We start from the raw sequence: 23,105 nt of genomic DNA on the forward strand, positions 1-23,105 counted from the left end.
TACATAATAACCATACACTGACAGAACACTGCCCAATTCAACAATCTGACAAGAAGGGACAGAAAAAATACATTGATAAACTCCAACAGATGAATTTCTCACTAATTCAGCTGAATGAATGAGTTTTTACACGTTACAAACATTCTCAGAGTCTGTGTAATCTTTATTGCACGCTGCTGCAGATGGAGTTCATGGGGGTCGTGTGTCGAGATGCAGTGAATGACTGTGACATCCCAGAAAACTGCACAGGAAACTCCAGCCAGGTGAGCGTGAGCTTCCCTCGCACAGTTTACTCTAAACTTTCTACATGTGGGACTCCTACTGTGCACCACAATGTCTCTGAGGGGTTTCCCTTGATTTATTCCAGTGTCCACAAAATGTGCACAAGATGGACGGCTACACGTGTGAAAAGGATCAGGTGAGATGTTTGACAGTGCTCACTGGGCCTCACTGTATTTAACATTTTATAAAAACAGCTCATACTTCTGCACTGGTGATGTTTTTTTAAACTATATTCTCCTCTACAGGGTCGCTGCTTCAATGGAAGGTGCAAAACCAAGGACAGACAGTGCAAGTACATCTGGGGAGAGAGTGAGTAACATTTCTATATGATGAATTCAGATAGACACAAACTTCCTGCACTGTTCGTCTTAATGCTGATTGTCTCGCGTTCCTTCTCCCTCAGAGGCAACGGCGGCCGACAAGTTCTGCTACGAGAAGCTCAACATCGAGGGTACGGAGAAAGGCAACTGTGGGAAAGACAAAGACACGTGGATCCAGTGTAACAAACAGTAAGTGGGTCCTCTCCATGAATGTAACCCGTGCAGCTCCGGGGTTTTTTCTTTAAATGATCTGTGGTTGCACCTTTGTGTTTCAGGGATGTTCACTGTGGCTACCTGCTGTGCTCCAACATCTCACCTGCACCGCGACTCGGAGAGCTGCAAGGGGGGATGACCTCGTTCTCCGTGGCCCGACACAGCGCCTCTCTTGACTGCAGGTACACGTCGTTGATATACATTTTGTTGACTTGTACAATATCCAAAATGTTTCCTGTAATGTCCAAACCCAGAGAAATCCCCAATGTCATTCAAGGTAATGGGTTGTTTCATTGTGGTCACATTTTAATTGCATCATATCTGCTTTACCCGTGGAAAAATACACACATGCTCGCCAGTTAGCCAGCCGGTTGTTTTTAAATTCCACTGTTTGCTATGTAACGTGAATACAATTTTAATACATGAGCTCATCCGTGAACATGACCTGAACCTGAGTCAGGTCAACTAGACCCCTAGCGGCCGAAGTTACATATTGTACGTTTAAGTCTGACTTTTGTCTAAGACATCATCAGGGTCAAGAAGCAAAGGCATCGATCTTTCCAAAGTCACCAACTGCCAAAAGTAATCTGCCAAAAAAGTAATTTCCTCTCCAATAATAATCTGAATTATTCATAACATCGTAACATCATTCTGAGGCACGGAGTAAATTGCTTTTCGAGGACGTTGATGAAACTGGTCGAGAGACATTATGACACCCTAACAGAATAACCTTTGGAGTGCACTCTACACAGCAGATGACAGTGACCATGCAACTCACTGTTACCTCAACTGAACTCTATCTGTACCACATGAAATGCTGTGTAAGTGACTCAGTCATGTTTGTTGCTCAGCGGCGCTCACGTGGTGATTGACGGAGACACTGACCTGGGATACGTCGAGGATGGGACGGCCTGCAGTACAGACAGCATCTGTTTCAATCACAAATGTCTCCCGATCCAACAGTTCAACTTCAGCACCTGCCCCGGGACGACTGACAAGAGCATCTGCTCTGGACACGGGGTACACACACACATACATACACACACATACATACAGAAAACACACCTACATTAACATAAACTTACAAATGGTTTCTTTCCGGATAGTTGAATGACTGTGAACTAAAGGTCAAATATCTTTGACCAAAACTGAATTCATGCTTCAAATACAATTGGAAACTCAGAACTCAGAGAAAACCTGAGTCGTGTTTGTGTGAATGTGAGTTACTTTTTTTCGGAGCCTCTTAAATTCAGTTTTTATGAAAAACACATACATCTTGAAAGTATGAAATTCAAATAAATCTTTAACCTCTAATAAAAACACAAAAAGTGATCAGACTGATCAGTTTTGATCAGTCAAAATAAAATGCTAAAATAGATAAGAAAAGGATGAAATAAAGATAAGATACTCAATGGGCTGGAAGTAAAACCAGATAAAAAGGGGATATTAAAGGTCCTAAAATTAAATAATACAATATTTTTAGTAGTAGCATGATATGTGATGACACTTTTTATTGCTCTGGAAATATATTTATTTCTCTCTTTGCACCACATTTTTCACATTTAAAGATTCTGAGTATGTGTTTTGTCTTTATTTCAATGTCTTTTTGTTCTACATTCCCACTGTAGGTGTGCAGTAGTGATCTGAAGTGTGTGTGTTACCTGGGCTGGGCTGGAGACGACTGTAACTCCACGTCTCCGCTCAGTTATCTGGTGGTGGGGCCGACCGCCGCGGTTTCAGGTAAATGTGTTGACGCTCTGTTTCCACACCTCTGTCTGCGTTCTGCTTTCTGCACTCTGCTCCTTATTGTCATTCATTTCTCTCTGCACTTCAAACCAGTGCTTCTTGGCTCGGTCTCCCTGACTTTATCTCTTCCAGTTCTTATTCTATCATCTTCACAGATCCCCAAATGTTAATATGTTTAATATTTCAAGCTTTTTCTTTGTTTTTTACTTTTCATCTTTTCATTTCTGTTTTATTTTAGCTTCTGTGTCGGATTCCCGTCCGCTCATTAAAACCAGCTGCATTCATATCATTCTTTTTGTTTGTCATTATTTTCACACTCATTCTTTGTCGACAGGCTGATGTCTTTGACGGAGTGACTTGAGGTCAGATTTGAGTTCTCTTTTTTTTCCCATTATATTTGTCGTGTCTTCGATGTCATTTCCTCGTTCTTTTCCTCTCGCACCCCCACTTCAGCTCACCACTGTCAAGTTGTGGTTTTTTTAATCAGTTTTTTATTGTTATTGTGAACCTGGGAACCTACTCCACATGTAAGTTCCCCTCAGAGCAGCGCCGACGGGCGACAGCGGTTAATGTTTTCTCAGTTTACTCCCTCTTGTTCTCCTTTTACACTTCTCCTGCTAATTGTAGTGTGTTTTCATGTTCTGCCGCAGTGTTTTGTGGTTTCTGTATCCCCGTGTGTCCACATGAATCAGGAAACATGACACAATCCAATTAACACACAAATGGTTCCCCACTCTCCTCTCCTCTCCTCTCCTCTCCTCCTCCTCTTCCTCTGTCTCAGGTATCACCAGTACAAACATCATCATCGGGGCCATCGCGGGCTCCATCCTCTTCCTCGCGCTCGTAATGGCTGCTACAGCCTGGTGCTACAAGTAAGTGTCCCTGCAGCCTGCACGTGTGAGGTTTGTAATCATCGGCTCCCAAGCCTCCGCTGGCAGCGAGAACTCTAAAGGGGTCGTGACTCGTGAGATGATTATCAGGACTGAAAAGAAGAAAGCTAATTTCAGTTACACATAATTTCAGCCCATTCAGAGTTTTCCTCTTATCTTGTGAATTGCACAATAATCTTAGACCTTAACGATAAAGTTATTCAAACAAAGCAAGACAAAAAAATGTGTTTGAGGTGATTCCAAGTCCCAATCGGGTCTCATGTAGTGTTGCTTTATTTTGAGGAATCACAGGTCAACAATCGTCCTTGTTCTTCTCTTCACAGGAGCTACAAGCAGAGACGCTATGTGGAGTCTGAGGTTCACCGAAGATTCTGCCGGTTTGCTCACTTTAACACGATTTTCCATAATGTTGCATTGATTTTAAGTGTCAGAGCTGTGGTTTGCTCAGGTGAGCTGTAACGTTAGTGTTCTCTCGGCAATGTTATTTTCCCATCATGGGTTTAATTTTTGCATAAACAAAGTGTTTAGTTATTGATCATAAGTCTAAAGTCATAAGTCCACAGACCTCGTTCTCCAAAATTATCAAAAGCCCAGTGTGAGAAAAAATTACTCAGAGAAAGAAATATTAGAGAAATACATCACTAATAGGAGGATTTGATTATGATACAGCCACAAGATATTGCACTCAGTATGGAAAGTCAACAAAACTGTAATGCAATTATTAAAAAGGAAAAAATATATAGTTTGTTCATCATAAACTGTTGATAAATAACTGTATTAATATTTGAAGGTGTATTTTTCCTGTGATTGTGTTTCCCTCCATCTAAAAGTGTCATTCTGTATTTGTAGGCAAATGCCCCCAGGTGACTATGTAACAAAGCCTGGGGACGCAGATTCATTTTACAGTGACATGCCTCCGGGTGTCAGCACCAACTCCGGCTGCAGCTCCAAGAAGAGGTCAGCCTGCCTGTCGCACCTGCAGATTTGCACCCTGTCCTTCACTCCCTCCATCCCATCCATTTCTCAGAACATCTCAGTGTTTGGCTTCAGGTGTGCTCATCTCGTCATCACTCATTTAGTAATTCTGTGTGTGTGGGTGTAGGTGTGTGTGTCTGTGTGTGTGTGTTGTGTGCAGTGGTGTAGAGACGCTCAATATGTGCTCATGTGTGTTCATATTGTGCTTTGTTTCTCTCATGGCTTTCACTATGTGTATCTATCTGTGAACATTTTGGAACTGGACCAAAATGTTTAGAATGATAATTGGCAGAAATCCCCTCTCGCCTCTGTGCTCACATCATGTCACACTCCGAGGTCATGATGCTGTTTCACATGTCATAATGTTACCATCTGCTGCGATGGCATCTTCGTCTTCTTCGTCATTTACCTCGGCCTCTCCCCCGTCTCTACATCTGCAACACGAGCACAGCACCATTTAAGGATTTGTCAGTTTAGACAGACAATGTTGCACTGATAATATTTTTGTCCTTGCTGTATGTGTGTGCGTGTGTAGATCTAACGGGCTGTCACACTCATGGAGTGAGAGAATCCCAGATGCCAAACACATTTCCGACATCTGTGAAAACGGGCGACCGAGGAGCAACTCGTGGCAAGGTAACACACAGATCTCCACTCATCTCCAGATATCTGTGCTGGTCTTGGACTAAATTTAACTCTCAAAGAAGGACTGAAATGTTTGTTTTTGATAAAACAATCTGGCCTGTAGCCTTTGTCACAACCAAAATATTCAATCCAATTCTCCCGCTTTTGCTTTGGGAAACCAAAGACATTACAGCACTGCTCATGTACAGTATGTTCTCTCTCTCTTGCATTATACATCACCCCCAGTAAGTACTTTGTGAGGATATAATATATTTATCTCTACGTTAAGTGTGTGTTTATGTTCTGTTTCTCTGCAGGAAATCTGAGCGGAAATCGTAAGAAACTGAAAGGAAAGAAGTTTCGTGCTCGCTCTAACTCCACAGAGTAAGTTCGTTGGGGCAAGTTGGTAATGTTGTCATGTCAGTGATCAAAGTGACGTTCAGGTTCCCAGATGAACAGAAGCTCTGGTTGAAAACAGACACATCGGCCAGTCATTGGGATTTTTTTAAAGGATAAAGCTCATGTTATTCTTTATTTTTAAACTTTGTACCTCAACAAATCCAATTAAAAGACCAAAAAGTTTTAGTTTGTTCTCTCAACACTTAAGTTTCATCACTCTTCAGTCTGAGTACTTCCTACAGAGGATGTAATTCATTAAAAATGTATAATTAAAAAAAAAAATTGTGTATTTGTGGGGAACTATTTTCACTTGTGGATGAATATACATTTGCTGAGCTAGAGACAGAAACTATATAAAGATGGATGACATGACACCTCCCCAAAAGTAAAGCCAAAGTGTTTCGATCACCCCTGGTGGCTGGCTGCAGAATAGGTCAAAAGTCCTGTGTCCTCCATGTTAGTGGATGGGACATGGACAAAATTAAAAAGTACACAAATTTTTCTGAAGATGGTTTCTGTCATTTTAGGTAGTTCTTATCTTTTATTTGATGCTCTATAAATGGGGTGAAACCGTTTGATTGACCGATGAGACTCATGATTGGTCGAGGCTCCAGTCCCTGATCTCTACTGCACAGATTCTGGCTCCAAATGCAATTAGGATCAATTTATTGTTTGTTTTGGTCTTTTCATGAGGTTCGTTGACAATAATAAAATAAAGAATATACAGTTTATTATCTACTAGCAGACCAAAGCTTTAATGAGTGTTGTACTGAGGCTCATCAGCTGGTCAAGTCATAAGTGAGATCACATTGTTCACATCAGCTTCTCTCTAACGTGTGAAGCTGTACTCTATACACAAATATTATGAACTTTGCTCATAACCAAATGAAGTATGTTTGCATTCCCGCCTGTTGACTGTGAATGAACAATGAATGGTGCACTGGCTGCCTCCTGTCTGTGGGCCTGAAGGTCTTGGCACATGACGCACAGTCTGCAGTGCACCTGTTGTCACTGCAAGCATGAGGCTGCCTGAGTGGCGACAGGCATTGGCGCTTGGAATGATGTGACATGTAACCCATGTGCAAGTGAGCCTGTAACACACGACACAGTTGTTTGCCATTGACATGGTGCTGTTTACATCCGACACCACGCGCAGGTCTGTCCGCCATTGTTCTCACCATTTTCTCTACTGCATCTTGGTGTTTGTTCAGATTATCTTTGCTCTCCTCTGCTTTCCTAAAAATATTTCCTCTTCCTCTCTCCTCCTCCTCCCCCTCCCAATACTTGTTTCTGGGGATCTTCCTTTTCATTTCTGTTCCTTCCTTTTCTCTCTTCTCCCCCCTCCTTGTGTTGTGTCCATCACCCCACACCCCCCTACCTCCCACAGGTATTTAACCCCTCGCTTCAAAGCAGAGATTTATGATGTAACTAAATGGGTACAAGATGTGAATAAAAACACTCAAGGACCTTACCTTAGGTATTACCTCAGACCATGTCCCTGTTCCCCACACGCTTGTTAAAACCCCCTCACTTTTCATTTAATTTGTCGTTTTTGTCAAGGAAAGAAGGAATTAGAACCAATCTGGGAAAGTTTTTCTGCCGAAGTTTGAAAATAAAATCTCCGAGAACGCGTTCTCAACAGCTGGCATGCTGGGAGTTATAGTCTTTCGTTAAAAAAAGAAACAGATGGTGAAAATAAGTTTTTCTGCCTTATATTTTATCATATATTTTGCCGTTTTATTAAAGCCATTTTCTTCTTTTTAACCAGCTGCAATTTAATTTGCAGATTTTTATTTCCTGCTGTAATAAGACTCTTGCTGCCGCCTGTGCTCGTGTTACAGTTATTATACTGCAGATATAATTTTATTCCTTATTTCTCCACATCCCCTCCTTTGCTTCTCCCCCTCCGCCTCTTCTTACCTCTGCATGTTCAGTGTTGTCGTGTCAGTACGTGTCCGTGTGTCGGCCCGGCCTCGCTCCCCTGTGGCCTGACGTGCCTTTCCATCAGTGTGATGTCACTTCTGAGCCAAACATTTTGTGACACCAGCATTGAGCTGCTGTGACAAACTGTAGGCCACCTCAGCCATCGTGTCCAAGGTCTATAGATCCTCACAAACACGAGGTCTCCTTCAGAACGAGGAAGCTCTTGGGCTCACAGGCTCTGTAGAGCTCTGGTCCTATGTTAGCGCACTGACTGTTTCTTCACCTCAGCAGTCAGTCAGCGTTGTAATCTATAGACCTTCACTGTGTCCAGGAGCACAATCCTGCCCCTCCGCCTGCTATAACATTTACTCAATGACAGAATCAGTGCAACAGAGTGGAGAGATATGGAGGATTATAACAGGTTTACAGAACATAAACCTCAATAATGTCCCCATTTGACAACGTGATCTCACTGTTTGGTTCTTTCCAGCCTAAAACTTTCCTGGTTGAATAACCCGAAATTTGTTTATTTTAATATTTTTTCTTGTTAATAATTGTATATGCATTTAATTTACATATAACAGCAGAACAGAAGAAAGAGGTTCCCCATACAGTGGACAATAACAATTAGAAATGACTGATATAGTAATACACTTTAAACTTCTCAGAGAGGACAAACCAAAAGAATACAAAACAAGAAATTAATATAATGTGATTCAAAAGGTAGACGGCAAATGATATCTTAAGAAATCTAAAATACCACAGAAAAGGGATTAAATCTGTGCACACGTCGAAGGACTCACTTGTCCTAGTGCCGTTTGGAGCACAAATAATCTCCTCAGATTGATAAGAATAATATGGCAAATGATGCCATTGTGTCATTTTCTCCAAAGTCCTTGATGCCGATTTTTTATCATGAAATTAACAGTATGATCTTGATGATTTTTATTTTTTAAATAATGACCAAAGCATAAGTTCTACAAAGTTGCTTAATAACACAGGAGCTGTTGCTGTTAGTGCTTCTATTAAAAGATCTTTTAGAGCCGTCTCCTCAACCAAAGTCTCCGCTCTCTCCACGACTCTGACCAGCGCTTGTATTTCTGATCACCACACAGCTACAGTGGTATATAAACCAGCTACTGTACATGGGGCAGGTTTTCTGTGTCTGTTCCTCTCACCCAGCTTCAGTCTGGTCTGCCGTCCCAGTCACCTCATCTGCTCCCAGCATTCAAGCACACATACTGATCCAACTCTACACGACGACACACTGGCACAGCTCTCAGCAGGATATACCTTTAGCAGCATGCTCTTTCTTTTCCCACAGAGGCTAAAAGTATATCCCTGCAAATTCTGGCCTTGTGTGTGTGTGTCAGTGCAGGTTAAAGACATAGTGATGCTGGACTATGACTGTCCACACCGCAGCTGGGTCCCTGTGTGCTGCTGAAAGAGAAGTACATACTGTGGACAGAGGTTGACCATAAAAGCTGAGGGGTGGTGTTATTTTAACAGATGCCACGATCCGTCTTTCTGAGGCAAACGGTGATAAGAGCTTTTAAGGGCAACCTCTCTGTGCAGCATCACTGAATAATAAGAGCTGCTCAAAAAGGATGTTGCCCAAAGTCACAGATCCAACATTAGCTCAACGTCCTGTGTCTTTGGCCAACGTAATGCTGCGCTGGATAGAAAAGGAAGAGGCGATGTTTTTGATAATGTCACTTTCTCTTTCCCTCAGGACGTTATCCCCCGCCAAGTCTCCCACTTCCTCCACAGGATCCATTGCATCCAGCAGGAAGTACCCGTACCCCATGCCCCCTCTCCCCGATGACCAGAGGAAAGCCAACAGGCAGAGTGCCAGGGTGAGTATCATCAATGTGATCACATCATGTAACATAAAACCACATTATGAGGCTGATTGTGTCAGGACGAGTGGTTTCAAATCCAGTGGAGATTCTGCACTGGTTGTCGTAATCTTATGGCCTGTATTGAGCTTCAGACTGGAGCTGGAGTTCTATACATATTTTTTTATAGGAGGTGGACCAGTCCTGGATCTGGTAGCTTGAATTAGTTGCTGACAGAAATGCCAAATGTCTTGTTTTCCATTGCTGGATATTTTTAACTCCACAAAACCTTTGTAGAAAGATGCAGTACTGGTCAGGGAAGAACCCAGTCTACTTTGCTCTGGATAGCGATCAGGGGCCGGATCCAGGAATATCTTTTTCACTTTCTTCAACACTGAGACTCATATCTATGATTGTTTGTAATTTGGCGCCGCTGGATTGAGCGTTAGGCCTTAGCAGGGTTATGGGCTGTCTGAGTGATATCAGTTATCATTATCAGTCCTGTAAATTCTATTTCATCAAGATCAATGGGAAATCCGTGAAAATGTTGAAAAACGTCTTACAACACATTGTAAGACGTTTACCCCAAGTTTACCCCGACCCATACTGAATCCTTCCACCAAGTTTCGTGGAAATCCGTTAAGTTGTTTTTCAACAAACATACAAACCAACCAACAAACAGTGAAGTCAAATGTTGAAATAACTTTTCTCTTCTCTGTACTTTTCTCCTCCCTCTTCTTGTCTCTGCAGCTGTGGGAGACTTCAATATAACAGCCGTATCAGCCACTTTGCAAAAGACCTAAAGGAACTACACTTGTCTCTCCTTTTCTATGAATGACAAACACAAAAATGAAACAAAATTGACTCTCGGCGACTAAAGAGAAAGACAGGGAGAGAGAGAGAGCCCCCAACTGGAGTGGAAACAGGCAGAGGTGTGTGTGAGTCGGTGTGTACATGCATCTCCGAGGCCGTCGAGCCAGATGTTCGGTGGATCACTACAAGATGACGTTAGAGTGCCGGTGGGGAAAACCAGCTCCACATCACTCCAGACCAGCTGGAGCTGAGACTGAGCTCTTCCAGTCTGCTCAGGCCTCACCAACGGGACTCCAAACCCCAACCACCACACCCCCCCTCTCCCACAATCCCTGAAACCTCGACACATCCTCTCATCACACTCACTTCAACACCCACCGCTCCACGAGTGGTTCCAAGCTCAGCAGAGCCAGGAGCGGGTCACGGCATCACACGGCATCGCTGGACTCGTCGGCTCATTTTTGACGCACGTGAAATCACTGTAGAAACTCCCAACACTGTATGCATGAGACAACCCCGATTATCAGCAACCTCCTCCGAGCGAAAAGACGAGAAGAAGAGCGATGTGCGAGGAAAGCATGCGAGGGGGCAGTGATTTTATACCGTCTGTAGGCTTAGATGCTTTCTCTCCACTATAGGTAACTCATATTGTATCACCACTTATAACCCATGACATGGACCCGACCCTGCTCCTCTTCCTCCCGTCCCTCGGTTTGTTTGTGTAAATATGTACAGTGAAATACAAAGAGTATGTTTTTTGCTTTTATTTTGAAAGAGGAAGGTAATCCTCCTCCTGCTGTATTGTGTTGTAGACAGAAGCGGATCTCTGGAGATGGGTGTCGAGACCCCCCGCACTCGTTCTTCTGTCCGTGTTTTCTTCTTTCCTCCCTCTAGCTTTTTTTTTTTTTCCCTGTGTGACTGTGACCTCTATAGCTTTCTCCATCCACAGCAGAATGTAAACGTGTTCTTTTGTTTTTTCAATATTAGCACTGGTGTCACTCATCTCTGGGAGAAACACACGGGCGTGAAGAGGAAGTTTTGATTGTGGCACAGTGAGAAGTTGATTTAGCTCAATTGAAATAGTTTAATGTGCCATTCCTGTGTGAAGGGAATGTGTTTGGTGTAGTTATAGATTTACCACTTTTCACTCGCGTGGCTTTTGGAAGGTTTTTCCCATTGATGATGTTAAGAAGTTGAGAGTTTTTTCCACGATTCGACATTTGGATGTTTAAAACCGAACGTGTGATGAGATCTGGAAAAATCGTGATTGAGATGTGCATTTTGGATTTAGCTGTTGATGATTGAGATATTTAGCTTGTAAATGATTAACTATGCTGTACAGTGCTTGCTGTTCGAGCTTGTGAAGACCAACAGCATGACAGTTCTATATCAAATTAAGTTATTTCTCTGGTAGGCTGTAAGAAAATAACGAGAAGGGAGCATGTCACCGAAAAGACCCTCACTGCTTCTGCTTCATGGCAGGAAGTCACGGGGGGGTTTAGACGGGATTGGGAACGGACATCTTTAGATATTTAAGTTGGATCTTTGTGGAGACTAATCTCACATCAGCCAGTTCTCTGTACAGTTACAGCTCGTTGTTCTACCGTGTGTAGAAACCGTCGTCTTAAGGGCCTCACGTTTGTCATTCTACCGTCGTTTCGTTTTTGTTCTGGTGTTGGCACTTGTTCATTTGTAATTCATGTATGCATTAGGACTGTATAGGTAATATGATTGTCACAATATTGGACTAATATTGCTACTAGTATCTTTTTTTATTAAGTACCTTTGTAATGTTCACTTTTTTTCTCAGCATTATGTACAGCAACTACTCCGACAGTTATTAAGTGCATTATTGTAATTCTGTGTTAATGAGTTTGAATGGAAACATGAAGACTTTAGCTTTTTATTTTTTATTTTTTTTACACATTCGTTCCTCTGGCATGTGCTGATCTGTATCTTATTGGTTTTGGACACACGTGTTGTAACTGAGATCTGAATGATTTGCCTTCGTCCAGAGAGTTTTAAGTCTTCGCTCTGGTTCTTCAGCGTCCAGCGGCGCAGGTTGTAATATTCTTAACATCATAGTACTGTGCTACAGCGAGACATTTTGTCCTGGTGTCGCGGATGTTGCACTGGATGACGGGACCACGCAGGCTGCAGTCACTTCTCTGATTGTACGGCTGTCAACATTTCCCCCCAACATATCTGCCGTTGCCTACCTGCACACGTTGGGTGGACTCTGGCGACCGCCTGCACGCATGAGCTGTCTGTCTCTGTGTGGCCAGAGACTTGAATGTATTTGTGTTCTGGAGCACACCCACCACCCAGTCTCACCCACGCTGTCCCATCCCGCCCGGACACATCGGCACTCCGCTCCAGGAACCTTAAAAAAACCACACGTGTACTAGTTCAAATCTAAATACTGTAGTTGCTGTCAGTTTTTGATTTTACTTTTTTACATTTTTGCCTGTATGCTGTACATACGACGATGCAAAAATCAATCCCCGTATTTTTTTTTTCCTCTTAATCATTCAGTATTGTAATATATTTAATATAAAATAAAACTTTCATCAACACGACTGTCTTTTCTGCCCTTTCTAATAGCCTCTATTAACAAACAGCACATACATACTGGAAAACTGATTATTTATTGATTGTTTTATTATTTCAACACTACAGGGAAGCACTGAACCAGTACAAACCTTATTTAGTGGCTCCAGAATCAGCCCGACACGACTGATTCACATTATATTCAATTTATTTGCTGATTTAATTCCGAGTTTCTCCTGTGGTGCATTGAGTCACTGACGGCTGCAGACCACATGCCCCTGATCCCTGTTACATGGCATAAAGACCAGTTTCACACGCCCCGTTTCGTTGGGGCGTCAGTGTCTCTTATCGTGTGAGTAAAAGTCAGTGAATCGTACAACACACACATACAAATAAATACCATCTTAACCTTCATTAACAATCAGATGAAACAGAAAAGGTTGCTGAGGAAGTTCTGTATCATCAATGTATCTGGTGCTGAAGCTGCATTGGCTTGACCTTTTTTCAGTAAAGGTTTATGAATCTGTTTGCTCCATTACTTAACATCAGTCTTTTACAGTGCATCTTTTCTGAATAGAGACGGACCTCTTCAGCATCGAAACCAAACTTACAGCACATGATATTTTGGCTGCGTTGGTCAATAAGAAAGTCAAAAGAAAAGTCCTTGAAATGCAGTGAGCAGAGTTTCTGTTTCTGTCACGGGTGGGTGACGTTTAAGAAAGTTCCACTTCACCAGTTTGATCTTTTTTCAGCAGACAGGATAAGACTGTCATCGTGCTCTGTAAGTCCGACTGAAACCTGCGAGACGCTGTCCGTGTTTATTATGAATGCTCGTGTGATGTCTGCCTTAGTGCCTGCAGCCTTTCTTGATGGATGGCTTTGGTTGCCATGGCTGCGTCGTCATCAAGCGACTCTCGGATGCAGCGTTTCAAATTGTCGATACCAAACCCGGTGGTGGCAGAGACAGGAACCACGTGTCTGAAGCTGATGTAATTCTTTGGTCTCATGTCGTCAGGCAGCAGATCAGAGAACTCTGCAGGAGGGAAAAACAGAATGGTTGTTAAAAATCAAACATAACAAAAGGACCAGTGTCAGTTATTGTCCTGTTAAAATGTTACAGTGGTTTGGTTTTTTTCTTCATCATGATGCGTTTGGTTTGTTCAAATGTTTTGAGCTGATATACTTGTTCTATTCCTCAAGGAATAAAACTGCAAATCAGATCAATCAAATTTACCTTCTGGGTTTTGTAGCTGCTCCTTCAGCTCCTGTAGTTTGTCCTCAGCGTCGGGCAGGTCCATCTTATTCACCACCAGCAGAGCAGGCTTCGACACAAGCTCCTCCTTGTACAACTCCAGCTCCTTCAGGTGGAGAAGAAAGAGGAGGAGGAGGATGAAGAAGACGGAGGAGGTAGATAAATGGTACTCATGAGGCAGATGGATGAAGATTCAGGTCAGGTGAGATTATAGTGACAGTATCACTCTCACCTTGGTGAGAAGCTGCACGGCTTCAAAGGCCGGCCTAAAGGGGGTTTTACTCGCCAGCTGGAAACCGGAAACATCAACCTGCCGCCAGACAAAACACAAACAGGATCCACCATCACCACCACAACCTGTAATTTGTAAATGGTTTTGACATAACTTTTTAATAATGTACTTGTAATGTTTCTTTTTAAGTTTCTTTTACCAACTACTTCACTTGATCTTTATTTGTCCTTCTAAGTGAAGCAGTTTGTACTATCTGTTTATTGAAGTTTTATATAAATTAAATGTGTAGCGAAAATTAACCACATTGAAATTCATCATATGTAGTTGAGGCTTCTGACTCACAACAAACAGTAGCTGCTTGGTTCTCTCCACGTGTTTCAGGAACTTGTGGCCCATTCCTTTATTTGCATGAGCCCCTTCAATGAGGCCCGGCAGGTCAGCGACAGAGATCTGCAGAGAAGAAACTATAATGTGACCAAAACTCGAAGAGAAACGAAGTGGACACTTATTTACCGGAGATAACAAACACTACGGAGCATTCCCATACCTGTTTGTAATCTTTATACATCAGTTTGCCGATCTCAGGCTTCAAAGTTGTGACTGTAAAATAACGAAGATTTTAGAAATAACAGTAACACATCAAACACACTCACAGTAAACACATGTGCAGCATCGTGTACATACAAGCGTAGCTGGCGATCTGAGGTGTGGCGTTAGACAAGGCCGTCAGCAGAGAAGACTTTCCTGCATTTGGGAACCTGACACAGCAAAAGGGAAAATCAGACATTCACAGCCACATGGAGCCAGTTTGAGCCTCAGCTGAAATGAACCAATATGTTAGTGTGTGTTTCTGTTCTCACCCGACAAGGCCAAGGTCAGCGATGAGTTTGAGGTCGAATCGGATGTTCTTGGTCTGACCCTTACTGGGCTCGAACGCAGAGTAGAGGGTGCCTCCTGGGCCGCCTCTCGCCACCATCACACGTTCCCCTTCAGCGTTCAGGTCACCTTGGAGGGGGACAAAAGTTAAAAATCAGAACACATACCTTCATCTTTACCGTTCATTTATTTAGTTTTTTTCTCTCATCATTGCCTCTTTATGTTTATTGACACTAGAGCCAAAACTAGAGCCTTCCACAGACATATCAGTATCAGCGTTTATGATGTGCAACTACATGAAAGCTTTTAGTTTCCAGAATAAACAATGCAGAAAAGATTGTCAGAAAAATATGTACATTTTCAAGTTATATATATTTGTTTGTATTTGTGTTTTCTTTTTATCTATAATACAGTTGTAAAATATCCAGCCTCAATTAGATGTCTTTGTCATTAAGGTTTGATAACTATCTTAGGAATCAATTAATATATACATCGGATGATACATGGGAATTGGAAATTTTCCTAGTCCCCAATTTTTTTGCTTTACTTCACATTCTAATCAATATCTGTCATGTTATTTATTAACTTTTCTGTCAAATATACTAATTCACTTTAAAATGTTTGAACAACACATGACATGTTACCGAGTATTCTGCCATCATCAGTGGTGACAGTGATACCAACAGGAGCTAAGATCTCCAGGTCCTTTCCCTTCTCTCCTTTCAGTGCTCGGACACTGTCAATAAAATAAAATTCACAATAAATACACAAAACAGCTCTGACTGACAGATCTTAGCATCTATTGTACGACATAAAGCATCATTTGAACTTAACCTCTGACTTTGTGTGTGAGAGAAAAGTCAAGGTTGGATTGAGAGTAACTAACCTGCTGTTGGCTCCTGCTCCACCTAGGAAACGTTTCTGAGGATATTTGTCCTTGATCCGCTTCAGCGTCAGGTTGTTCGCTGCCACCACCCAAACATCTCCTCCTTTTCCTCCCTGTCCCCCGAGACGGGGCAACCCCATACCGCCGCTGCCGCCGCGAACATACAGACGGATATTGTCCACAAAGTTCCCAAACTGCAAAATGGTAAAAAAGGAGATTTTAGACTGATGAGATTCACAAATGTGTCCAGGAACACCATTAAATATTAATAATGATTCATAATAACATTATAGATGGTGGTGTGTATTTCCAAGAGCTACAATGAACTGTCCTGTTTCATTAAGATGTGCACCATTAAGTAAGAGGACCTTGAGCTCTGGGGTTTCACTGTGAAACTATAGTTTTCACATTTAAGAAGAAGGTTTCTGCTCAAATTCTCATGCATAGGATTTCACAATAAAACTTAACAAGCCAGGTTAGCATGCTAACAGTAACGCGTTCACTCTGGTACTGTTCAGTCACAGATAATAGCATCGTAACAACATAACATTGTGATACAAACGGAGAACACAGAGCCAGTTGGTCTGTGTTGATGTTTGGAAGCTAGTTAGCCTGTTAGCTTCGCAGCCAATGTCACCGTTAAAGCCGTAAATAAAACCATGCCTGCGGATGAAATGTGTCTCATGAGATCGTAATGTGGTGTGTGTCAGTGTTTACCTTCCGGAGGCAGACTCTGCTGAACTGAACCATCTTCAGGGAAGTTTGTCGCCCCTGTTTTCTCTCTGTTGACTGAGTTAGCTGCTAGTGGACATGTGTTAGTGCAGGACAGGAAGTGGAGGTGGCTTCTCTCAGCTGATTGGCTCATGAAGCAGAGGGGCGGGACGGAGCTGCAGCTGGACTGAACCATAGACTGTTTATAAAAAGGTTTATACGAGCACACAACTATTTGTTTTACTTTGCGTATGACAGAATAAAACTATAATAAAATGTTGTATCCCTGCAAATAGACAACAAATAACGTGAACATTTACTCGAGTTAAGTACACAACTTCTACATTTTATCAAGTAATTTTTTAAATTCTAAACATTAATAAAAAGATAATTTAAGATAAGTTAAGACAAGATAATTCTTTATTAGTCTCTCAATGAGGAAATTTGCAATATTACAGCAGCAAGAGTCAAAAATAGGCATCAGTAAGTACTGATACTTCAGTGTTAGGATACCAACACCTAAGTATAAGGATAATAACACCTGTCCATTGGCATCGTGGTGAGTAGATAATGAGTGAATTTACATTTTTGGGTGAACTATCCCTTTAATGTAAAAAACATTCTAGACATAAGTTACATATGTGTGCCACGTGTTTCTTTCAGACAGGAGTGTGAACAGGGAGATGCTGCTGCTGCTGCTGCTCAGCATCTTCCGCCTCTGTCCTCCTAACGACGTGCACGCGCCTGCCAGTGCAGCGTGAGATGCGCATGTGAGGACAAAAGCGCGCAGGACCCGGTTTCTCTTTATATCACACACGGACACACATACACATACAGAGACACACGCGCGCGCGCACACACACACACATACATGCGACAGAGATCTAGATTCTCAGGCTGATCCGACCTGAATATACCAGGTCTGCTCGGTATACGTGCGTGCGCGCGTGTGTGATGACGAGATTGGCTTCTCATCTCGTGCAACATCCCGGACAGTCGCGTGGATCCTCCCACCGGTGTCTGCCTGTATTTATACGGCCAGAGATGCGGCTGTAGGTCGATGTAACGGGACGCCACTGGGAGATACAGAGATAGATCACAGCGCGGTAAGAGACCATGTTCTTGGCGGGTGGTTGCATGTGTGTTTGACCTGAATTATGCAATGATGGTGACATGTGCTTCTTGTGAGTCATTGGACTCGGGCTGCAAGGAGCTGGGAGTGCGCATAGTGGGAGGTTGGAGCTTGCGTGGGTCCATGGGGGTGATGTGTGAGATGGATCACATCATCCATGCTGCTCCATCAGTGTTGGCTGTGCCGCAGCAGCAGCATGCACATGGGCCATGGAACCAGTATAGAGCTGGGTTTAAAGTTCACAATATTGTGTAACCGACCTACCTGCAAGGTGCACAAGTTGCAAGGATGAGGTTGTAGCTCGTGGCTCCTTTCAGACCAAATCGGGAGAAAAATGCGAAAACTCAGCTTGAAACGCGTTTATCAAGTACACCTAAACAGGGGGATTAAAAATGTAGTCTCTGTAATGTTGTGTTAATGACCTCAACAGACATAAAAAGAAACATTTCGCTTTGAGTTTCAGTTGTTTTTCAGCCCAAAATACTCAGAAAACCGTGTTCTAGAGAAGTGTGGTCCGTCCACACATGCTGCTCAAAGGGCAGGGAGAAAGACAACCAAACTAAAGTGAAGTCATCCAACATCTTGGGTTGGGACGTGTCTATCGTCATCACATTTTAGATGTGGGTGTGTTCTCAATGTTTCCCTGAATTTGAAACATTCCTACTTTTCCTCTCAGGTAATGCAGTTTGTACGATCAACTGTGCAATTGTTTTTACTTTGGTAAATGATACAGAATAAACCACAAAGATTTAGTCCCACTCTTCCATCTCAGAAATATGGCACTGCAGGTTCAGATAACACATGATGCAAAAGCAGTGACTGATGTGCTCTATGATAATCATTCTGAGAGATGCGAGCTGCAGTCTCTGAGATTCTCTGTTCAAGGGGCTCAATAAACAACTATTCCAAACAAACACAAACTGCTGTGACTAAATAATCTTGTTGATCTGAGATATTGTTGAAAACTCCATCTTAAAGTTGAGATAGTGTTGTCATGCATACTGTTGCTGGAGTAAACTGACTAAAGTGACTTCCTTACTACTGTTATGTCAACCACATGGGGAGACTTTGTTATTTAGTATTTTCTGTGAAAGAATAAGGTGATAATCTTTCATTTCAAATAATTTGTTGTGAACCACATGGGATCTCAGGCAATCCACCTACAGTAAGAGACACATTTTTGGCCTGAAAGTTCTGGCAAAAATCCACTTTTGAGGACTGTAAACATTGTGAGGCTTCACAAATTGAGCAGTGGCGTGGAAATACCAGTATGAAGCTACCAACTGTGGGCCCAACATTCTCCAAACAGAGCAGGCAATGTGTGGAATCCCAGTGCTTTTACTGAAAAAGGTAAACAAACCGACGACCAAAGACAACCGGTGGGCTTTCAGACACAGGTCAGACAGGGAGGAGGGAGGGAGGGAGGGGCGCATGGGAAATGAGGCGGACTGCACTGGCAGCGGGGGCACATAGGAGTCTGAAGGGAAGTGAGCCAGAGTGTAGAGGATACAAGACAAAAGCAGTGTGGGCAGTGATTCAGTTCGTATGAAACTGGGGCAAGTGGGCAATGCTTTCAGTAGGTGGTGGGTTGTTTTGGCGGGAGTGTGTGTGTGTGTGTGTGTGTTGGTGGTGGGTATAAGGGGGAGGAGCTCTGATGGTTTGGTCTGTCAGCATGCCAGGACCACATTCTCATCCTGCTGCCATTGAAAGGGGCGGTAAAGACATAAACAGGCCCAGTGGGATTAGGGCCCACTCGGAGGAGTGATCAGAGGGGATTTGCTGCCCGGCGGGCACACAATGGCACTGTCGGGTAACACACAAACACACACTACACATGCTCACTGACAACATTTCACAACAGACCTGAGCCTACATAAATCTGATTAGAACATCCTTTTGTTTAGGAAGCGGTACCGGGGTTAACAGAGGCTAGATTTGCCGCAGGCCATGTTTGATAGGACAGGGGGTGTGTGGACGTTGGCGGGACGGCAAGGACAAAAGCCGGGGGTATGTTGTGTTGTGGCGGGGTGTTTCCACGTGTGTGAAGCCCCAGACAGACAGGGAGGGTCATGGCTGTGTGTGGAAGCACAATAATAGGATGAATAAAGGTTTTTTTCCCCCCTCAATGGCTGGTTCTGAGTCAGCTGACGATGGTGGATGGTGACAGGATCTAACCTAACGTTGGACAACAACACCGGCAGACAAAAAGACAGCAAGCCGGTTTGAACCTGTTCAAATAATCGGAACCAGATTGATTTGAGCTAAATATGTCATGCACAGCTTCAGACTAGATCTTTCTTTATAATTCTGCCTTTTTGTTCCTCCTCAGTGCCGGCTCTGGCCCAGGTTGCAGCCATGCCTCTCCTGGAAGAGACCACTCTGCCACAAGAGCACCCACCCACCGTCCCTGTTGTCATTATAGGTTAACGTTTTGCCCTTGCATACTGTGTGCACCGTTTTGATACTAATCCACCATTTACTAAACTTGGATTTGTTTTTCAGGCAACGGGCCATCGGGTATTTGTCTGTCCTACCTGCTGAGTGGATACAAACCCTACCTAGATACGGCAACTGTCCACCCAAACCCAATACTGTACAGGAAACTGCAGGAGACCAAGCACCTACCCATCACTGAACAGGTAAAGACTAGTGACCTCACAGGGGCTCCGGTATGTCATAAAGTAAAGTAAAGTTTTTATTAATTCTAGTTCACCGTTTTCATCTAATATGTCCTATCTGTTTCATTGTATTTGTATTATTGACTGATTTTATTTGCCTGTGTCTCGTCATATTTTATCTTTGTAAAGCACTTTGTAACTTTGTGTTGAAAAGTGCTGTATTAATAGAGTTTGTTATTAAGTTTATTATATATGTGGACATTTTACTGCAGGATCTGGAGTATTTGAGTGAAGGTCTTGAGGGGAGGTCAGGGAATCCAGTGGCTGTGCTTTTTGACACACTGCTGCACCCCAATGCTGACTATGGCTATGAGTTCCCTCCTGTCCTTCAGTGGAGGAGGGACAAGCAGCAACACCTCCCACATCTGGTGCTGGGGAGGGCAACACCTGGAGGTGCCTGGCATGTAAGCTACAAGGTTTAGTCTTCCAAACCCAACCTTTATATTTTCTTTTAATCCTTTTATGTTAGACCATTTTAAACCTCTTTTCCCTCCTCAGGCAATGGAAGGCTCCATGTTGACTATTAGTCTTGGCATCTGGATGGAGCTTCCCGGAGTCAACTACAGAGACTTGACCAATGGGAAACGCAGGTAAAGACAAGTAGCAAGGACATGGCTCAAGCTTCAGTTTAATTCTGTGCCACCTTGTTCCTCATTGTCTCCCTCCTCTCTCTAGGGATGTAACCAGTGACAGAGCAACCCCAGAGGAGATCTCATCCTATTACCGTAACTATGTGCAGCTAAAGGGCCTCCAAAAGAATTTTGTTGACAACACCTATGTGACCTCCGTCCAGAAACTCTGCCGGGGGCATGATGGGCAAACTGATGAAGGAGATGTGCAGGTGGGAGATGGTAATAATGAGGGCTTTGAGGGTAGTGGAGTTGAGTGTGTAGACGATGGAGGAGGGGGGGTTCTCTGGGAAGTAAGGGGATACCAGCAGGTGCAGAACGACACTCATGTACCCTTCTGTCTATTCGCTGAGAATGTGGTTCTTGCCACTGGTGCATCAGATTCACCGATTCGATTAGGTGTAGAGGGGGAGGACCTTCCATTTGTATTCCACAGTATCTCAGACCTGGGGTTGGCTGTAGGCCGGAGAAAGCTGGATATGAACTCTGATCCGGTTTTAATTGTAGGTGCCGGTTTAAGTGCTGCAGATGCAGTTCTGTGCGCTTGCAACAGCAACATTCGGGTGCTGCATGTCTTTCGCAAGAGCGTAGATGACCCAGATCTCATTTTCAAACAGCTGCCCAAGACCCTGTACCCAGAGTACCACAAAGTTTACAACATGATGTGCTCTCAGACCTACACAAATGTGGCCACCTCCTCTGCTCCTAACAGACCCCAGGCAGTTAGTATTGCCTCTTCGGTATGTGCCAAGATGTGCCCAAAGCCCCAGCTGGCCACAGGTAATATGGCTGGTAACGCCAGTGTCGGCTTGTTTCCCGACTACACTAGTTTCCCAGAACACTGCGTGGTGTCCTTCCAGTCTGACATGAAGTGTTTGCTCCAGGGGATAAACTCCCTCAAGGCATTCAAGATCTCCATGGTCCTGGTGCTGATCGGGACCAACCCCAACTTGTTTTTTTTGAAGGGGCAAGGCCAGTACCTGGGTCAGGATCCAACAAAACCCATCTCTTGCAAGCAGAACACCATTGACATCCACCCATACACGTTTGAGTGTACCAAGGAACCAGGTCTATTTGCCATGGGTCCGCTGGTGGGAGACAACTTTGTTCGCTTTTTGAAGGGTGGCGCTCTAGGCATCGCCTCCTGTCTGCTGAAGAGACTCAAGAAGAAAGGAAAGCTCATCAGCAGTGGAGGAAACAACTTAATTTGAAAACCCGATGGAGAAGAGAGTAGTACACGTTGGTTGTAGGGCACAGATTTTGAGTGCTTTTAGCAACCAATGTAAAAGGTGTGGGGGAGTTTTAATATGCTCTGATCATTCATGCAGTATTTTCTCATCAAAGCTTAGACATTTTAGAACTTAGAGACCAAATAGACAGTGGATGTACACCAATTAGTTTCTAAAGAAACACAAGACCGCTTTCAAGAGTCTTGTCTGACTTCACAAGAAGTCCAAGCTACCGTGTTCCAATGTTTTCTAGTCAATCTGTAACCTCACAACTCAATGGGACCTTATATTCATCAGGGTTATTTATTTGTTCACCATGTGTCTTTCAATCCATTCATTTACTAACTTTACTTGACTTCAATCATGTTTTTATAAAGAATATATAAGAATACTAACTTGTAGAAGCGACTTCTCTAAAAGCAAACTGTGGTCCTGCTTACAAACCTGCAATGATCTGAATTCTACGCAACATAGCCAAGAGTGGTGACTGTTTGCAGAGGTTTATTACAGAAGATGTGAACTGACTAGTGGCAAACTTAACATTCCTGTTTATTCTGAGCCAACCACATTTTTTAAAAATCCAGATATTGTTCTTTTAACTGCTGTTGTAGGAGCTAGTGTAGTTGGAGCTATACACCTAAAACAAAGTTGGAAATGTCTAATATACATTTTTTTACATTACTTGTCATTTAGCTGCTTTTATCCAAAGCAACTTCCAATTAGTGCATTCAATATCTATGAGGACACTTCGGCATGGGCTGGGATTCGGGGCCACGACCTTCTTGTTGGAGGTCGACCGCTCTACCCCCTCAGCCACAGCCGCCCATAAATCAATAAATCTGACCAATTGCTTTGATGACACTATGCAAATAATTTCTCTTGTAGATGTTTTCTTGGGCAACATTTG

At 43.2% G+C, this 23,105-nt stretch overlaps 3 protein-coding genes across 6 annotated transcripts in view; 2 read left to right on the forward strand and 1 right to left on the reverse strand.

The window, feature by feature from the left end:
* adam22 (ADAM metallopeptidase domain 22) overlaps positions 1 to 12,599 on the forward strand; it is a 58,736-nt gene extending 46,137 nt beyond the window's left edge. For 2 of the 3 annotated variants that reach the window (XM_035163371.2, XM_035163374.2), the window contains 14 exons: positions 183 to 263; positions 368 to 418; positions 528 to 591; positions 686 to 791; positions 878 to 997; positions 1,667 to 1,835; positions 2,444 to 2,555; positions 3,343 to 3,433; positions 3,775 to 3,828; positions 4,301 to 4,501; positions 4,962 to 5,062; positions 5,368 to 5,434; positions 9,105 to 9,228; positions 9,961 to 12,599. In XM_035163371.2, coding sequence (XP_035019262.1) covers positions 183 to 263; positions 368 to 418; positions 528 to 591; positions 686 to 791; positions 878 to 997; positions 1,667 to 1,835; positions 2,444 to 2,555; positions 3,343 to 3,433; positions 3,775 to 3,828; positions 4,301 to 4,501; positions 4,962 to 5,062; positions 5,368 to 5,434; positions 9,105 to 9,228; positions 9,961 to 9,981 — 1,362 coding nt within the window. In that variant the 3' untranslated portion in view covers positions 9,982 to 12,599. The remainder of the gene's footprint in view (positions 1 to 182; positions 264 to 367; positions 419 to 527; positions 592 to 685; positions 792 to 877; positions 998 to 1,666; positions 1,836 to 2,443; positions 2,556 to 3,342; positions 3,434 to 3,774; positions 3,829 to 4,300; positions 4,502 to 4,961; positions 5,063 to 5,367; positions 5,435 to 9,104; positions 9,229 to 9,960) is intronic. The other variant, XM_035163372.2, reaches the window with a different exon arrangement.
* A 67-nt stretch (positions 12,600 to 12,666) lies between these two features.
* Positions 12,667 to 16,685, reverse strand: gtpbp10 (GTP-binding protein 10 (putative)). Its single transcript, XM_035163376.2, has 10 exons — positions 16,537 to 16,685; positions 15,820 to 16,013; positions 15,578 to 15,669; positions 14,918 to 15,062; positions 14,742 to 14,815; positions 14,605 to 14,657; positions 14,400 to 14,507; positions 14,058 to 14,135; positions 13,808 to 13,931; positions 12,667 to 13,606 (listed from the first exon to the last, which is right to left on the reverse strand). Exons 1-10 carry the CDS (start codon positions 16,567 to 16,569, stop codon positions 13,395 to 13,397), a joined length of 1,113 nt encoding a protein of 370 aa, XP_035019267.1. The 5' UTR covers positions 16,570 to 16,685; the 3' UTR covers positions 12,667 to 13,394.
* A 695-nt stretch (positions 16,686 to 17,380) lies between these two features.
* osgin2 (oxidative stress induced growth inhibitor family member 2) lies at positions 17,381 to 23,002 on the forward strand. 2 transcript variants are annotated; one of them, XM_035163887.2, is made up of 6 exons: positions 17,381 to 17,636; positions 19,992 to 20,084; positions 20,165 to 20,301; positions 20,553 to 20,744; positions 20,839 to 20,930; positions 21,016 to 23,002. In XM_035163887.2, exons 2-6 carry the CDS (start codon positions 20,018 to 20,020, stop codon positions 22,178 to 22,180), a joined length of 1,653 nt encoding a protein of 550 aa, XP_035019778.1. In that variant the 5' UTR covers positions 17,381 to 17,636; positions 19,992 to 20,017; the 3' UTR covers positions 22,181 to 23,002. The 2 variants fall into 2 exon arrangements, with proteins under 2 accessions (XP_035019778.1, XP_047196877.1); XM_047340921.1 differs by lacking the exon at positions 17,381 to 17,636 and having other exon boundaries at positions 19,290 to 20,084.
* The last annotated feature ends 103 nt before the right edge of the window (positions 23,003 to 23,105 follow it).

Source organism: Hippoglossus stenolepis, chromosome 8 (assembly GCF_022539355.2).
Source record: "Hippoglossus stenolepis isolate QCI-W04-F060 chromosome 8, HSTE1.2, whole genome shotgun sequence".
NCBI classification, from domain to species: Eukaryota; Metazoa; Chordata; class Actinopteri; order Pleuronectiformes; family Pleuronectidae; genus Hippoglossus; species Hippoglossus stenolepis.

Coding starts and splice junctions, on each gene's coding strand:
- gtpbp10 (XM_035163376.2), bottom strand. CDS start 16,569: ATGGTTCAGTTCAGCAGAGTCTGCCTCCGGAAG. Junction 14,816..14,917: donor GCTGACCTTGGCCTTGTCGG/GTGAGAACAGAA, acceptor TTGCTGTGTCAG/GTTCCCAAATGCAGGAAAGT. Junction 14,136..14,399: donor CCAAGCAGCTACTGTTTGTT/GTGAGTCAGAAG, acceptor GTCTGGCGGCAG/GTTGATGTTTCCGGTTTCCA.
- osgin2 (XM_035163887.2), top strand. CDS start 20,018: ATGCCTCTCCTGGAAGAGACCACTCTGCCACAAGAGCACCCACCCACC. Junction 20,302..20,552: donor ACCTACCCATCACTGAACAG/GTAAAGACTAGT, acceptor ATTTTACTGCAG/GATCTGGAGTATTTGAGTGA. Junction 20,745..20,838: donor CACCTGGAGGTGCCTGGCAT/GTAAGCTACAAG, acceptor TTCCCTCCTCAG/GCAATGGAAGGCTCCATGTT.